Raw genomic sequence first — 15128 nt, forward strand, 5'->3', positions numbered from 1 at the left:
TGTGGAGCTCGAATTCATGAACTGTGAGATCGTGACCTGAGCCAAAGTCGGATGCTCAACTGACTGAGCCACCCAGGTGCCTCAAGGCCCTCATTTTAAAATATAAGGCTCAGAGGGGCTCTCTACTTACTGGTAGTAATAACAGAACCTGCTCTACTTATCTTATGTGGCTATTGTGAGAATCAAATATGATGATACATATAGAGCTTTAAAAAGCGAAAACTATTATTTTTGTTAGATTTACTAGAATTTATTTTATTTATTTATTTTTTGGGGGAGAGAGAGCTCGACAGAGTGCAAGTGGGGAAGGGGCAGAGAGAGTGGGAGACACAGTGTGAAGCAGGCTCCAGCCTCTGAGCTGTTAGCACAGAGCCTGATTCGGGGCTTGAACTCATGACCCGTGAGATCATGACGTGAACTGAAATCGGATGTTCAACCAACTGAGCCACCCAGGCGCCCTTAGAATTTCTGTTTTTTAAGTCAATTGCTTTTCTCCTTTGCAAATGACAGTTACTAAAAGAGATGCTTAGAATGATAAAGAAAAGTTAAAATGAAGCTATATAAACAGTACCAACTACAAGTTGAAAACTGGACAATTTAAATAAAACATTCAGAAACACAAAGCAAGTAGACTCAGGTGAAAGCACAGTCTGAGAAAGTATGTGCCCTGTTTCTAAAACAAAACAAAACAAAAGAAAAAAAAAATGCCCCAAACTATCCGTTTGCGTCCCCTAGCGTTGGACCAGTCATTTGAATGCTTGGTAACAAAAGATTTAGCAAGGTTTTCTTACCATCATCACACGTAAAGTCTTGAATGGCAACATCCTGGATGGGGATTTCTTTGAGGAAATATGGTTTTTGACATCGAGGATTTCCGGTTACGATCCTTTTCTTCCTGAGCCATTCCCCAAGCCAAGCCAGGTAGCAGTTACAATTAAACGGATTGGCCAACAGGTTTCTAAGAGCCGCATGCAAACGATGCAGGGATGAGTTTAGGGGGTCATTTTCTTACCTCTCAAAACCCCATGCTGCCATCTTTCCCACACTATTTCTGCTGGAATGATGCCTTCTGATTCTTTGTATTAACCACCCCTCACCCCCATCCCCCATTCATACTCAATCACAAGCAACATGTGGGATGCATTTTTTTGGCTACAATGTTTGCTTGGAACTTGAAAAATAACAACACTTTCAAATAAGAATCTTCAAATAATTTCATGGAGAAAATAAAGCAAAGTAAGCAATTCGGAGGTTTATGCAGGGGATCCTGATAGATATCTCATTTAGAGAGAATTTAAACTCGTCAGAGATCTGATTTGCTGTCAAACTTCCCTGCACTGATAATGCAGTAATTTAATATAAAGATGGAGGCTGATTACCTTATATTATTGAGTTTAACCTGACAACAGCTATTTTATTAATTTATCATTTCAAGATTTCCATCCCTTATTTGCTCCAGAGAATAGGTTTCCCATCTAAACTGACAGCTGAGTTGATTAAATGCCAGTTATAAAAATGAATTTACTTCTACAAATCTCAATACTTTTGGCATCTCACCACTTCAGCACAAACCTATTGACAACCTTATTATTTATAAACATGCCATCTTTAATATGCACAAATTAGTCACTCGATGTAAAGTGTCACATTTTATGTAGAAAGAGGATTAAGTGCTTTACTGATGGATGGATGCTTCCCTCAAATTATTTCTGCAGTGACTCGAGCTATGTTGAACATGTTTTCTGTTTTGTTTTTCCTTTCTAACTACCTTTCCAGTTAGATTAGTATATTTAGATGCCACCATCACTAGGAAATCAAATCTGTTATAAGATTTATTATTTCAAATACTGCTCTTTAGATAATGACATATAAGAGAACTAAAATACATTGTTTAGAGGGTTTTGTTTGTTTCTTTTTTTAAAACAACACCTTCTGAGTTCTATCTATGGACCTACAAATATTCTTTATTTTCTAACTGTCTACATAAAATATCCTCTTGGACAGGCTCAACCTATTTCTTCAATATTTTCCTAATGTCATTGTAAATGCCCTCCAGTGAACAGTCTCTGTTGTTGGTCTGGCCATCCTAATGTCGCTCCTGTCACCGTGAATGATCCTTTTGAGCATAGTTTGTTGGCAATAACCCTATCAGCTCTGTTTTTATGGTATTTACACCGAAAAGACTCCGACGTGAGAACACTAGGGAAATCTACTACATTTCTGTGATTTGCAGTTCAATCAACTTATAAGATTAAAATTTATAAATCAAGTCACATCACATTACTATAAAAAATAATTGAAAATATTATAAATTTTGTTAAATTTTAATATGAGAGGGTAGGTAATATTTTTAGAAAAATTAACATAAATTTACCATACAAATTTGTTGAACACTAAACCCTTGATCCCATTTTGGTGAAAAGCCTAATAATGTATTAAAATGCTATTAATAAAAGGAACAAATATAATACATTGGCTCAGTAATACAGAAATGAAGAAGATCTTTCATACTTACAGAGTAGATAAAGAATGCAGAGTATCAAATGCCCCTGGTGCAATGGTAGTGATTTGATTATCATATAAAGAAAGCAAACGCACAGAACTCAGTCCTATGAAACTGTCATTGCCAACACAGCTTATGCGATTACTTCTCAACATCCTGAGGGAAAGGAGAACATTGTTATGGAGAGAAAGCATCAAGCAATCAGTTTTGCCCATCTGAGGATCCAAATAACCCCTCTGCAAATGTGTGGCATTCATTACTGTTTTCTGAGTGATCCCTTGTCATTAGGAATTGCTGTGGATATATACCAAAAAATGCTTAGTTTGCAATGATTGCACTCAGCTACAAAAAAGCATGGGTGAGCCTCACGTGGACTCACAGCCCCATCCGATGAGGGTAGAATGTCTTCCTCTGTTGCTATAATTATGTTTGCCTGATTACATAATGTCCTAATTCACCTACAGCTCTCTGAGCCCTTGAAGGCCTGTGATTTGTGTATTCACGGTAGCATTACATCTGAGGTTTAACAGAAAGGAAGCAGAAAAGAATCAATAGTCACACACAGCAGATGGGGAACTGAGAGCATCTCAAGGACTTAGATGCCAAGTCAATGTCAGCATAAGCTGGGGAACCCAAACTAGACTGAGCACCTGAGAATCTTGCACACGTTATTTATGAAAATTATTTTATCATTTTAATGTTTGGAACTTAAAAAGAGGCAAGAGTTAACAGATCCCAGTTGTTCACAATGAAGTTTAAATCTGCTTCTCTCTCTCTCTCTCTTTCTCTTTTTTTTAAGTTTATCTATTTATTTGGAGAGAGAGAGCGATCACAAGCAGGGAAGGAACAGAGACACAGGGAGAGAGAAAGAATCCCAAGCAGGCTCTGCACTCTCAGTGCATGGCCCGATGTGGGGCTAGAACTCATGGACTGTGAGATCACAGCCTGAGCAAAATGAAGAGTCAGACACTCTTGAGACTTCCGGGTGCCTCCAAACTGGCTTCTCTTGAAAGAATCCTGACCTCTTTAAATTTTTAGCAACTGCCATTAATAGGATTAACACTGATGTCTTTTCCTTGTCACTGCTGAAGTTTTGGCTCCATTCTCAATTCTTTGCTGAACTGTTTATTTGGGGAGCTTAGAGAAGGAATGAAAAATGTCTTAAAAAGCCTGTGAAAATGAATAGTTGCCATGAATCTTATTCAGAATTGCTGAGGTTATTTTACTTAACTTTTCAAGGCATGTGTTGAACACCTTCCTAGAAGATTGCAGTATGTTAAAAAAAAAAAAAGAGGCAAAAATAAGTGAATAACAAAGTGTTCCTTTAAAATTCTAGGTTGCTCTAAGAAATACATAAGAACTATCAACTTTTGCATTCTGTTAAGTCACATATAGGGAGAAAGGATGCTGCCTTCCTTGTCAAGGAATAATTTTACGTTAGGAAACAAATACACAACAGAGAGGTATTTCTATCCACACTATCATTTGCCATAAAGTAATAAAGAGTATTTGGTCTTAATCTTGGTGGAGTCATGGACCGCTGGGAGAAGCTAAAGAAAAGTTTTGCTCCCTGTTACTAGAAAAATCCATAAGTGCACATATGTACCACATTTTGGCTGCAATATCAAATATTCAAAGACACACTGAAATCTGTGCACATATTATTAAGAGGTTTATTAGTCTCAAAGAGTTAAGAAGTCTAGGGATAAGGGGGTGTCTTGTCAAAATCTTTATAGTCCCAAGGCCAAAGATATCACTTAGAGAAATACATATGTCCACACAAACCTACTTTCGTCCTTTGAATACTGAGCTTGGCTCTAAAATGCTCTAGTATTCTTGTGTGGCAGAGTGGGTTAAAGACAGAGCCACTCACATCTGTTTGTGTCCAAACATCTGGGGCACAAAAACATCGCTAGAAATATAATGAAGGAGAAAGTGAATTTAGAGGACCTGTCTCAGGGAGAGTCCTGCGAAAGAAACTGGTCAGAAGAAAACACTGGAATAAGCTGCTTGGGATGGTGTTATGAACTTGACCGTGTGTTTCAAAATTCATAGGTCGGAGTCCTGAGCCCCAATGTGACCGTATCTGGAGACAGGGTCTTGATGGAGGTAATTAAAGTTAAATGAGGTCCTGAGGGTGGGACTCTAATCTTTTAGGACTGGTGTCCTTATACAAGGAGGAAGGGACACCACAGCGTTCTCTCGAGTAGAAGGAGAAGGCTTCAACTACGAGTCAAGAAAGAAATCTCGCTAGAAACCAACCCTCTCAGCACTTTGATCTTGGACTTCTAGGCTCCAGAACTGTGAGAAAACAAATTTCTGTGGCTTAAGTCATCAGTCTGTGGTATCGTGCTATGGCAGCCCAAGGCAGACTGATGTAGGCGGGATACAGACTCCTTTCTCACCCCCTTCCCCTCCTCTGCCCAACCCCCACGCTGCCTCTTCAAGAAGGTGCCAGTAACAAGCAGTCCCTCAGCTATCTTCCAACAAAAGATGCTTCTGCTTGTAGGATTCGTGTTTTGCAGAGTCGCCTGAAGCAGCCTGGCCGAGGGAGGTGGGGGCAGGAACAGATGCAGCCGCCTGTGGTGTATTTTCTCTGCTCTCCTCTACCCTCTCCTCAGTATCTCCTCCATAAAAAGGCTAAAAGAGTATTTGCATAACGTTTTGAAGGGGCTCAAGTTAGTCTGTGGGAGGGCTGCAGGCTAGCCCTGCTGGATGTTAGGTTTCACTCTATCCCTGGGAGGCTCAGGAGCAAACATCTACACTCATGGGCAGACATTTTCAGTAGGACTTGAATTCAGGATGCTAGGAACACATCCACGCCGGCCGGGGAAATGGTCTTCTCCCTCTGCGCCAGATAAAGAGTAGGCAAGGGATGTCCTCAAGTATCCACCCTTCTGGTTGTGGCTCTGAGGGACAGGGTGACAGTTTAGGAGAGACAGTAGAGCGTGGACCTCTCTCCACTGTGATCACCATCAGCTGCTTCTTGGTTACAAATAGTTTCCTTCATGTCCTCCAAACGCTTCAGAGTGTTGATTTGTACATCTTCCAATTTTAGGTTGCCACTTTTGTCAAACATAATTATATACTTCCAAGAGAATAAAAACTACATATATGCACCGTAGAAAATTCAAGTTAACATAAAGTGCGGTTTTTGCTATTCAATCCAATCCCTGTCCTCTTTGGTCAACAACTTTTTGGAAACATAACGAATTTCTTTGTCCCAACCTCCCTACCCCCGAGCAAGTAGGCACAACTCTTAGCATGTTGCTTTGAAATAGACGGTTCACGATCTACCGTCAGTCAGTCTCTTTTTCACTAAGACCTCACAGGAGCAGACAAAGGTGGTTTCCAGATGAACCGTTAGTTATTCTGTGCCACAGGGGTTGGATTGGATTCTGAAGCTAGACCCCTGGGGCCAAGAACGAGTGTTAGATGGAGGCGTTTGATGAAAAGGCAAGAGAATGAACATTCGGAGGCAGAACCAGGGAAGGGAGGAAATCTGCACCAGCACTGGAACAAGGACAATCTTTTTTGCTGAGGAATCAGCCATCGGGAGACATTCTCGATCTTTTGCAAGCAACACACCGAAGTCTGGGGATTCTAGGAAGGGAATGTTTGCACGCACAGGATGTGTGTGTGTGTGTGTGTGTGTGTGTGTGTGTGTGTGCGCATGCGTGTGTGTGTGTATCTGTGAGAGAGAGATGTAGACAGACGTTGAGATGGTAGGGTGAGGAGGAGTCTGAGCTACTCCCCCACCTGGACTTATAATGACCAGTGAACTACAGTGCTGTGATGGAAGAATCACAATGCAGATGAGAATACTTACAAAGTTTTCAGGCTTTCTAATCCCCTGAACATCTTATGCTGAACGTTTTCCAAACGATTACTCGTGAGAAGTATTTCATTTACACCTGATGCTCCTTCAAATGCTCCCTCTTCAATGTCTGTGATTTTATTGTTGCTAAAGTTTCTAAATTAAAAAAAAATGTTGAAATCAAGATTTTAAGCTATTTCTTTCAACAAGGGCACTGAGACAACATGTCTGACCATTTTCTTCTACTAAGCAAATTCTTCCATAATTTCCAAGCTTTTCACTGCCCAGCACCACAGGTTCTGAAAAGACACCACACTTCCTATTCCATTGAACCAAACTGATGATAATATTGGGGGAGAATGTCTATGGTGAAAAATACCAGCCCAATCAACATCAAAATGATCTTCAAGGGTCACTAGGAGTCTAACATTGTTGAGGTCAGGTATTGAGTTGTATAAACCTTTATATTCAGCACAATACTTCAAAAGGAACTTTTTAAAGAAATGCCCCAAAGACTACTGAATTAATGACTAAAAGAAGGCAATTGGGTAGAGAGAAGAAAGATGGGTTAAATGTGTGAACATTTAGATAGCATCAGAAGTGTATCAGAATAGGGGCGCCTGGGTGGCTCAGTCGGTTGAGTGTCCGACCTTGGCTCAGTTCATGATCTCACAGCTCGTGAGTTCGAGCCCCACGTCGGGCTCTGTGCTGACAGCTCCGAGCCAGGAGCCTGTTTCAGATCTGTGTCTCCCTCTCTCTCTCTGCCCCTAACCCACTCGCATTGTCTCTATCTCTCTCAAAAATAAACATTTAAAAAAAAATTAAAAAATAAAAGAAATGTATCAGAATAGGGGTTTGTTCCCAGTAAAACTTCTTATTGTAATAATGTGTCAAAACAGCCAAGTTAACTGTCAATATCCTGTGTAACACAAAATATTACAATGCTTGCCCAGAGGGCAAAAATATCGAACTGAGGTAACCCCTTGTTACAGGTTCTATCTTTCCTTTTCTCATTGCTCACTCAAAGACCCAGAATGCTCCCAGAACAAGGATCATTTTTATGTATCGCTTTATTCCTCTCAGAGCACTGCATGTAGGAGTTGCTCAATAAATATGTGTTGACTTGAAAGGTATGAATAAAAAGTAAGAGCAATCAGTGCCAGTGAAAAGGAGAAAAATGAAATAATATGAAACTCTTTGGGATGCAGTATAATATGGGAGTCAAGTGCACAGGAAGTAGACTACTCTGCCACTTACAAGTCAGTGTGACCATGGGCCAGATACACATATGAAACAGAACAATGCTCCTTTTCTCCTTTCAACGTTTCCTCTCAGATGGAGGCTGTTCCATTGGCCTTACATACTTGACCTCTGTTCTGTCCCTCCCACCCTTCCACCTCCTCAGGGGAGGGGAATATTGTCTGAGTGTTACTGAAACTGCTGAGTTGATAAACTGATTTTAAAATATGAGTTGTGGATATGTAGTAACACAGATGAGCTATCAAGTCAGTTTACCAATCATTAATTTTGACTATCTTCTAATGAAAGTTTAATGAAGCAAAAAGTCAAATAGTTGACATGAATGTGCTGAAAGAGATATAACAGCGTGGTTTAGGGAATAGTAAAGGAAGTTACAAAACATTACCGCACCCATTTCTAATGTGCTTAGATTGCTGAATTCCTGCTGTGGCCGCATAACAAACCAGCTGTCTGAATTAAAATAAGAGGCTAGGGGCTCTGTTAGAGAAAACGTGGTTGGCATCGCTTGAAACTCCTCTCAGAAATTACCCTAAAATCATGTCACAGGTAGTCATTGTATGGAAATTTCACCTGGCCTTTTATAGTTTCCAATTTCCAAAGAAATCTGAATAAAATTGCAAAGGGATGTGAAAAACACTACAAAACACCACAGAAATTTTAAAAGGTGGCTAATGCACGGCTTACATTTTACGTAACTGCGGAAGTTTCTTGAAGATTCCTGTAGCTTCCAACACTGTGAATTCATTATTATTGAGACGCCTCAGAAAAAAAGAAACAAAACTTTCATTACCAACAGTTAGGAAGGGATTAGATTTTATTTCTGATAACAGAGTTGTAAGATCATTTAATAATTATTCCAAAGTAAAATAGAGAACACATGCCACAGAAAATCTGTGGAAGTACTGATTTTTCCCCATTTCACTCAAATTTCAATGATCAAAATAAAATATGAAGAAGCATATAATAAGGAAAACCAATGATCAAAAATCAAAACTAGCTCTCACTCAGTAATTTATAGAACAAACTTTCTCAAACTTTTTTCCACTATTGTCTCTCCTCCCCCAAAGCATTTTTCTCCCAAAAAGCATTTTAAACCATTTTTTCTAACCACTTGCTGCAAATATTTTTTACTAATGGATTTTTTGATATGCAGTTTATATGCCATAAAATTCACTCTTTTACAGTGTACAATTTAGTGGTTTTTAGTGTATTCACAAATCTGTGCAACTGTGTTTGTTGCCTAATCCCAGAATATATCCACCACCAAGAAGAAATCTCATACCCATCAGAAGTCACTCTCAATTTGCTTCCCTCCCTGCCTCAGTCCCTGGCAACCACTAATTTACTTTCTGTCTGTATGGAGTTTCCTATTCTGGATGTTTCATACAAATGAATTCATGAAAAGTGTGGCTTTTTTCACTTTACACAATGTTTACAAGGTTCATCCATGTTTAGCGTATGTCAGCACTTCATTCCTTTTTATGGCCAAATAATATTCCAGTCTATGGACACACCAATTTTGTTTATCCCATTACCAGCTGATGGATATTTGGGTTGTTTCTACTTTTTTTGATTATCATGAATAGTGCTGCTACCAACATTGGGGTAGAAGTTTTTGTGTAGATACATGTTTTTGATTTTTCTTTGGATATTTACACTGATGTGAAATTGCTGGGTTACATAGTAAAACTATATTTAACAATTTGATGACTAGCCAAACTGTTTTCCAAAGATGCTGTGTCATTTTATATTCCCCCAGCAATGCATGAGGGGTCCAATTTCTCTCACCTGTTACTGTCTTTTTTTGCTTTTATGGCCATTCTAGGGGATGTGTTACCTCACTGTGGTTTTGATTTATGGTTCCCTAATGCTTGATGATACAAAGCATTTTTTTTAGGTGCTTATTGGTCATTTGTATTTCTTTTTTAGAGAAATGTGCACACAAATAATTTGAGCACTTTTAAATTGGGTAATATACCTTTTTTATTGTTGAGTTGTAATAGCTCTTTATATATTCTGGATAGAAGTCCCCTACTGGATACATAATTTGAAACCTTTTCTTCCCAGTACTGATTTTTAAATGTATAATTTAAAAAGCTCCTAATTTCTTAAAACACACAAAAACTTTGCTGAATAATAAATTAGATGTTAGTGCTGTAATTCTTAATTGACAAGTAAGCCTATTTAAGCTGTTATCATGCAGGAAGATATAATTTGAATTATTGTTTGTAATAATATTGGCAATACACACAACTCCCTACGTGACCATAAAATAGAGTTCAGGCCTTTTACTGCATGTTCTTCACACATTTCAAAAAAATCCTGGAGCTATGAAATAGATTCAAAAAGTAACAGGAATAAAAAAAAAGTATCACTACAGCCTCGGGGTAGTTTCTGTCATCCCTTTGAAAGCATTATATTATTTGAAATTACTCAAATTGCTTAGAATTCATTAAGTAACAGGCACGAATATAGGCATGATGGAAGATAAACCATAAAACACCATCCCTGTCATCAAGGAGCTACAATCTAGTTGAAGACAGAAGGGTTATGCATGCAGAAAAGGACAACCGACTTTGCAAAGAAGTAAGTGGCAGATACCAGATGGTGCTATACATAAACGTTGCTAAGATGTTCCGAAAACAATGAGATGTCACCAGGTTTTTCTTCAATTTTTAGAACACTAGTCTTAGTTTTACAAATAATGTCACTAAACGCAAACCATACATGGCACAGAATCTATAGATGATTCAACAAACATGTTTTAGCACCTAGTATGTGCTAGGCCCTTGTTAGGGTTATAAATATAAATCTAATCTCACTATCCTTTTGTTTTTCTGCTATGCTATCCATTACTCAGGAAAAACAAAACCTACCCGCTGTGCTGTAATACTTGATAATCACTGAATCCTTCCACCTTCAGGTCCGTGAAGTAATAAAGCAGATAAAGCCTCTCTGCTTTAATTCATAATATACAGAGATTCAAAATGGTGACTCTCAAAGTACTTTATTTGGTTGCTGTGAAAGACTATATCCCTTAGAAATCTATTACATTTTTAGAAATGGGTATGGGCATAAATAATACCCAAGAAATAAATATCAAATGAATGCTCTTATTCTTAGCATTATGAAGAGCTAACTGAATTTTTGAGAAGTAAATTAACTTCTGGAGTTGTATCTTGGACCAGAAAGATGAAGTCAGATAGCCTCTAATCTATCTTTGTACAAAGAAGAGTTACGGCCATGCGTGTTCATTAAAATCAATGCAATCATCAAGAATAAAAGAGCAAGACAAAATTCCATTGCTTCGATGCTTTCATTCCCTCCCTCCCAACCTGGATTTTGTTAGGAGATGAACTCACAGCTCTGCGGTGTACTGGGGAATGTGGTCTGGGATTTTGGTGAGTTTCTGATTGGAACAATCTACCGTGGTCCCTTCACAGCGGCACTTCTCAGGGCAAGCCAAATCTGCAAAGCAGTCCCCACTTAATTTTGATCGATAATCTTCTGTACCTATTGAGGATTCAAGCCAAAAGAAAAAAAAAAAAAAAGATACTTAGTCTAAAGGTTAGAATATTCATTAATTTGTAGGAAGAAAAATAGTAAGATAACTATAGATTATGCAGCAGGGAGACAACTTGGGGAATTTTTGGTCAATGGATGTCAGGAGAGGGTTAAAACAAGGGCTTGGAATTTGCTGGAAAAAAAAGTAACCAGATTCACAGGACAGGAAAACATTAATAGAGATGAGCTTTTCACAGCTGTACTTTCTGCTGATCCAGTTATGAGCCATTCTAGCCTATTTGACAGCTAATCATACAATGGCTATTAATTGTTAAAAAGTTTATTTTTTTTCTCTGAGTCGAGAATTTAAAATGTATCCAGTAATAAACATGTTCCTATATATCATTTTAAATTAGGGCTTTCAAGGCAAATAGATGTACTCAGGTTTTTAAATTTTCTATGGTCTTTTAGTATTCTCTCCCTCTCACATAATCTTCAGAAATGCCTAAAAAGCCCTCTTTTTTCATTTTGATTTTATAAAAAGAGACCAGTAAATCCTGATTTAAGCCTCAGCAGCTTGTCATGCTGTAGAAAGCTGCGTGACGTTCCATGGTGCTTGACGGAACCATGTTTTACTCATACCTGGCAACCACATGGTTAGATCAAGCACAACAGAAAATCTCGCTACATAATCACTACACCATCCACTAGGCCAAGGGTAAGACCGAGAGGAAAGATGAAGGGAAGCAGGAGAAAAAGCTACAGACGTTCTGGAAACGTAATACTGTTTACATGACATGCATTCTTCCCGCAGAATGTTTATGACCATAGTAAGAGTATTACTACCGAAGATTTCCTGGAAACACAAAGAAGGGGGCTACACTGAAAGGTGCCTCCATTGTTCCTCAGAACTGCAGAATGGAAACAACAGCTTTCGGGAACAACATCCAGGAAGAAGTTGAAGGTGAGCTACAAGGACAACAGAGAAGCTCAAAAGATCTGTGGTTTCTTCTTGGGGGGCGGAAAAAAGGCGCAAAAGACCGAGACTAGAAGAAGGTACATCAGGATTGAAAAGGGAGGACATTATGTTTCAGATCAGACACTTTTACTTACAGCCAAAATGGTGAATTCCTGCAAAAGTAAAAATCACCAAGAAGGAAAGAAAGAGTAATCCCGATTAAGATTAATAAACACATACATAAAACTAGCTAAGGTCTCCTCCTTCTTTCCTTGCTATGGCAATTGGAGGGGAAAGGCATAGTATGACAGCAATCGTCATGCTTTGCAAGCTTTTGTAGTAATTTTTTGAAGCACAGTGGTCTTACGGGAAAAGCAATGGCATACAAGATGCACAGCACAAGTTAGGTTCTTGTCGATTCCTTTAAATGATGAACTCTCTGCAAGATAGATTTTCTTTTGAGTTATCACTATAGTATCTAGAATGCCATATAGAATGACGGTAGGCAGGTAAACAAGCAAACTGAAGTGAAAAACGAATCATGGAGATCTTTACAAACAAATTCATCTGGATTAATCCTTAGGTGGTGGCTTACATGCTTTTTAATGATTTTTCCAACTTATAAATAATGTCACTTAGTGGAAATGAAATGAGAATCTCATCAGATTGCAAAGCTGAATATAATCATTTCATTAGATTTGGCAATGAATGCCAAGGTATTTATTGAGGAACTTTTGTAATGCAGTTTAGGCTTTTGTTTTAAAAGTGAAATGAAGAAACACTGGCAACAAGGTCTACACGACAGGTACTCTGGGTATCTTACATTTAAAATAATCTGCATTTCATGCAATGACAATGTTGTTTCTTTTACGGAGACTGTTTAGGTAGGATAAAATTTTAATTGAAATCTATAAGAAAAAAAAGAGAGAGAAAAGGCTCAAAGAAACCTTCTGAGTCCTGACTTCTATTATTATTGCTTTAATGCAAATTGAATGAACAGAAATTGAAAATGAAGCTATGATATCACATATAAAATGTATTTCTAAGAAAGCTTATTTTGACCGCTGTCAGTATCAGAATTTATGAAAACAATCTGACTTTGGGTCTTTAATTGGTGATCCAGAAATATTAATTTCTAAATTATTAATAAAGTAGAGTTAAATGTAATTAATTGAAGAATTCGGTAACACTTTTATTAATTGGCAGAATTTGAGGATTTAAGCAATATTAATGTTTTATCCTATAGGTATTCTGGTGTTTAGAATATAGCTTTTTCTGGGTAAGTAATAGCTATCAGATGACTTTCTGCTTAATAGTGAGGTAAAACTAATGAATTTTAAAGATTGCCAATGAAGGCCAATCAGCTGTTCTTTCCACCATGTTATGTCTTATGTAGCCAGTGTAATATGTAAAATACTATTGATCGCTCAAGCTCAAAATAAGTAATAAAACAAAATCCATTAAATGAACAAAATGATTCAAATTATAATTCAATAAAGGTAAATAACACATATCTCCTTAAAATAAAGACCAAACCTAACCCAGTACTCTCCTTTAAAAAATCAGTATGGTTTTTGCATACTAACACTGTATAAATAATCTTCTTATTGGTAGGTGTTAAAATATATAATAGTCTAGAATATCCCCAGGAGATGGTAAATGTAGCCAATTAATTACTAACACATATTTTTATATAATGGTCTAAAACAAACAAGTCAAGAGGCATTTTACACAGTTGGCAGGCAAGGAAAAAAGAAGTGAAGAAACATATTTCAAAGAGCTAGTTCCAGAATCATCAGCCTTGACAGTGTTGAGATTGTAGTGGTAAAACATTTCAAATACTTTTCTAAAACACATTCCATTCATATGATTAAATTATTCAAGGCACTTCGTGCCTATGAACACCTGATGCTTTCAGGATGCATGTCAATATTGTTTTTGTGGAGTTATATTGTCACTCCAGGTATACAAGAAGTTTGTTCAGTTTTGTTAAGTCACAAACAACATATAACTGTATGTAAGCAAGCAGGAAGTTGCTGTTTTTGTATAAAAAGTGAAGCATCAGTAAGCCAAATAAAACAAAAAGTAAGGCATACATTTTTAGTATAGCTACATTAAAAAAGTCAATCTCATGGTTGGAAAGAGAATTCATTCTATGTGTTGGTAACTGATTTCATGTAGAACTAGTTCTTTGACAACAGAAAGGTCTCTGTCTTTAAAACCAGCTCAATAAGCTACATTTTAAAAACAGGTTGAAAGATCAGATATACAACATAAGGAGAGAAAATGATTTAAGTAGAAGGCTACAGGTTCAAACGTTTTAGGTACTGTGAGAAATTTTAGATAATGTGCCAAAGTGAGAGAGAAAAAAAAAAAGATGGGAGTTTAATAATATATAAGTTTAACATCAGAAGCTGCATGCAAAGGTCAGGTTTTCAGGAAACAGCTACAAGTGATCTATGCAGAAGTAAATCTATCTACAGAGTACCCACTGTACTTTCAAACGCATGCACATCAAAGTTTCAGAAGCTATATTTTATAAGGTGAGGAAAGGGTATCTGTGGTTAGTCCTACTACCGAGCAAAACCTACCTGGAATGAAATACTGTTCTTTAGCTAAATAAAAAAAGAGAAAAAAAAATAGAAGATGCACCTGAATGTCAGCAAGCAGAGATAGTTGTTATATTAGATTAAGAATGGACTAAAGGCACTATAGATAATTAAGTGAATTCTATTCACAGCAGTGGCTGAGATATAATAATGTACAGGGAGTAGTAAATGTATCTAGAACCAAGGACAATAAATAGCTTTGTTTTGATATTAGCTTTTTAGTATGAATTAACTGCCGAATGTGAAATACCCCTGCAATAGTCAGATAACATACTACCCAAAACATTCAGAATGTGTTTTATCGTAAGAAAACAGAAAAGATTAGTCCAAAGCAAATAGTAAATGTCACTGCAGTCGGTCTTTTATTTAATGGTAATACAATGTATCTACATTTAGCTTTTTATAAATAAGTATGATATTCCCCAAATGCTAAAAGATGGCCTTTTGAAAAAAAAATTATTCTCAGAATCCTATTTG

At 37.4% G+C, this 15128-nt stretch overlaps 1 protein-coding gene across 14 annotated transcripts in view; it reads right to left on the reverse strand.

Annotated features, from left to right (window-relative positions):
* The window catches only part of SLIT2 (slit guidance ligand 2), a 374605-nt gene that overhangs the window by 78940 nt on the left and 280537 nt on the right, over window positions 1-15128 (reverse strand). For 5 of the 14 annotated variants that reach the window (XM_043553621.1, XM_043553685.1, XM_043553654.1 and 2 more), the window contains 7 exons: window positions 14634-14657; window positions 12198-12215; window positions 10943-11093; window positions 8265-8339; window positions 6333-6476; window positions 2516-2659; window positions 792-958 (listed from right to left, as the gene is read on the reverse strand). In XM_043553621.1, coding sequence (XP_043409556.1) covers window positions 792-958; window positions 2516-2659; window positions 6333-6476; window positions 8265-8339; window positions 10943-11093; window positions 12198-12215; window positions 14634-14657 — 723 coding nt within the window. The remainder of the gene's footprint in view (window positions 1-791; window positions 959-2515; window positions 2660-6332; window positions 6477-8264; window positions 8340-10942; window positions 11094-12197; window positions 12216-14633; window positions 14658-15128) is intronic. The other 9 variants (XM_043553701.1, XM_043553645.1, XM_043553693.1 and 6 more) reach the window with 2 other exon arrangements.

The sequence above is a fragment of the Prionailurus bengalensis genome, chromosome B1 (genome assembly GCF_016509475.1).
Source record: "Prionailurus bengalensis isolate Pbe53 chromosome B1, Fcat_Pben_1.1_paternal_pri, whole genome shotgun sequence".
NCBI lineage: Eukaryota > Metazoa > Chordata > Mammalia > Carnivora > Felidae > Prionailurus > Prionailurus bengalensis.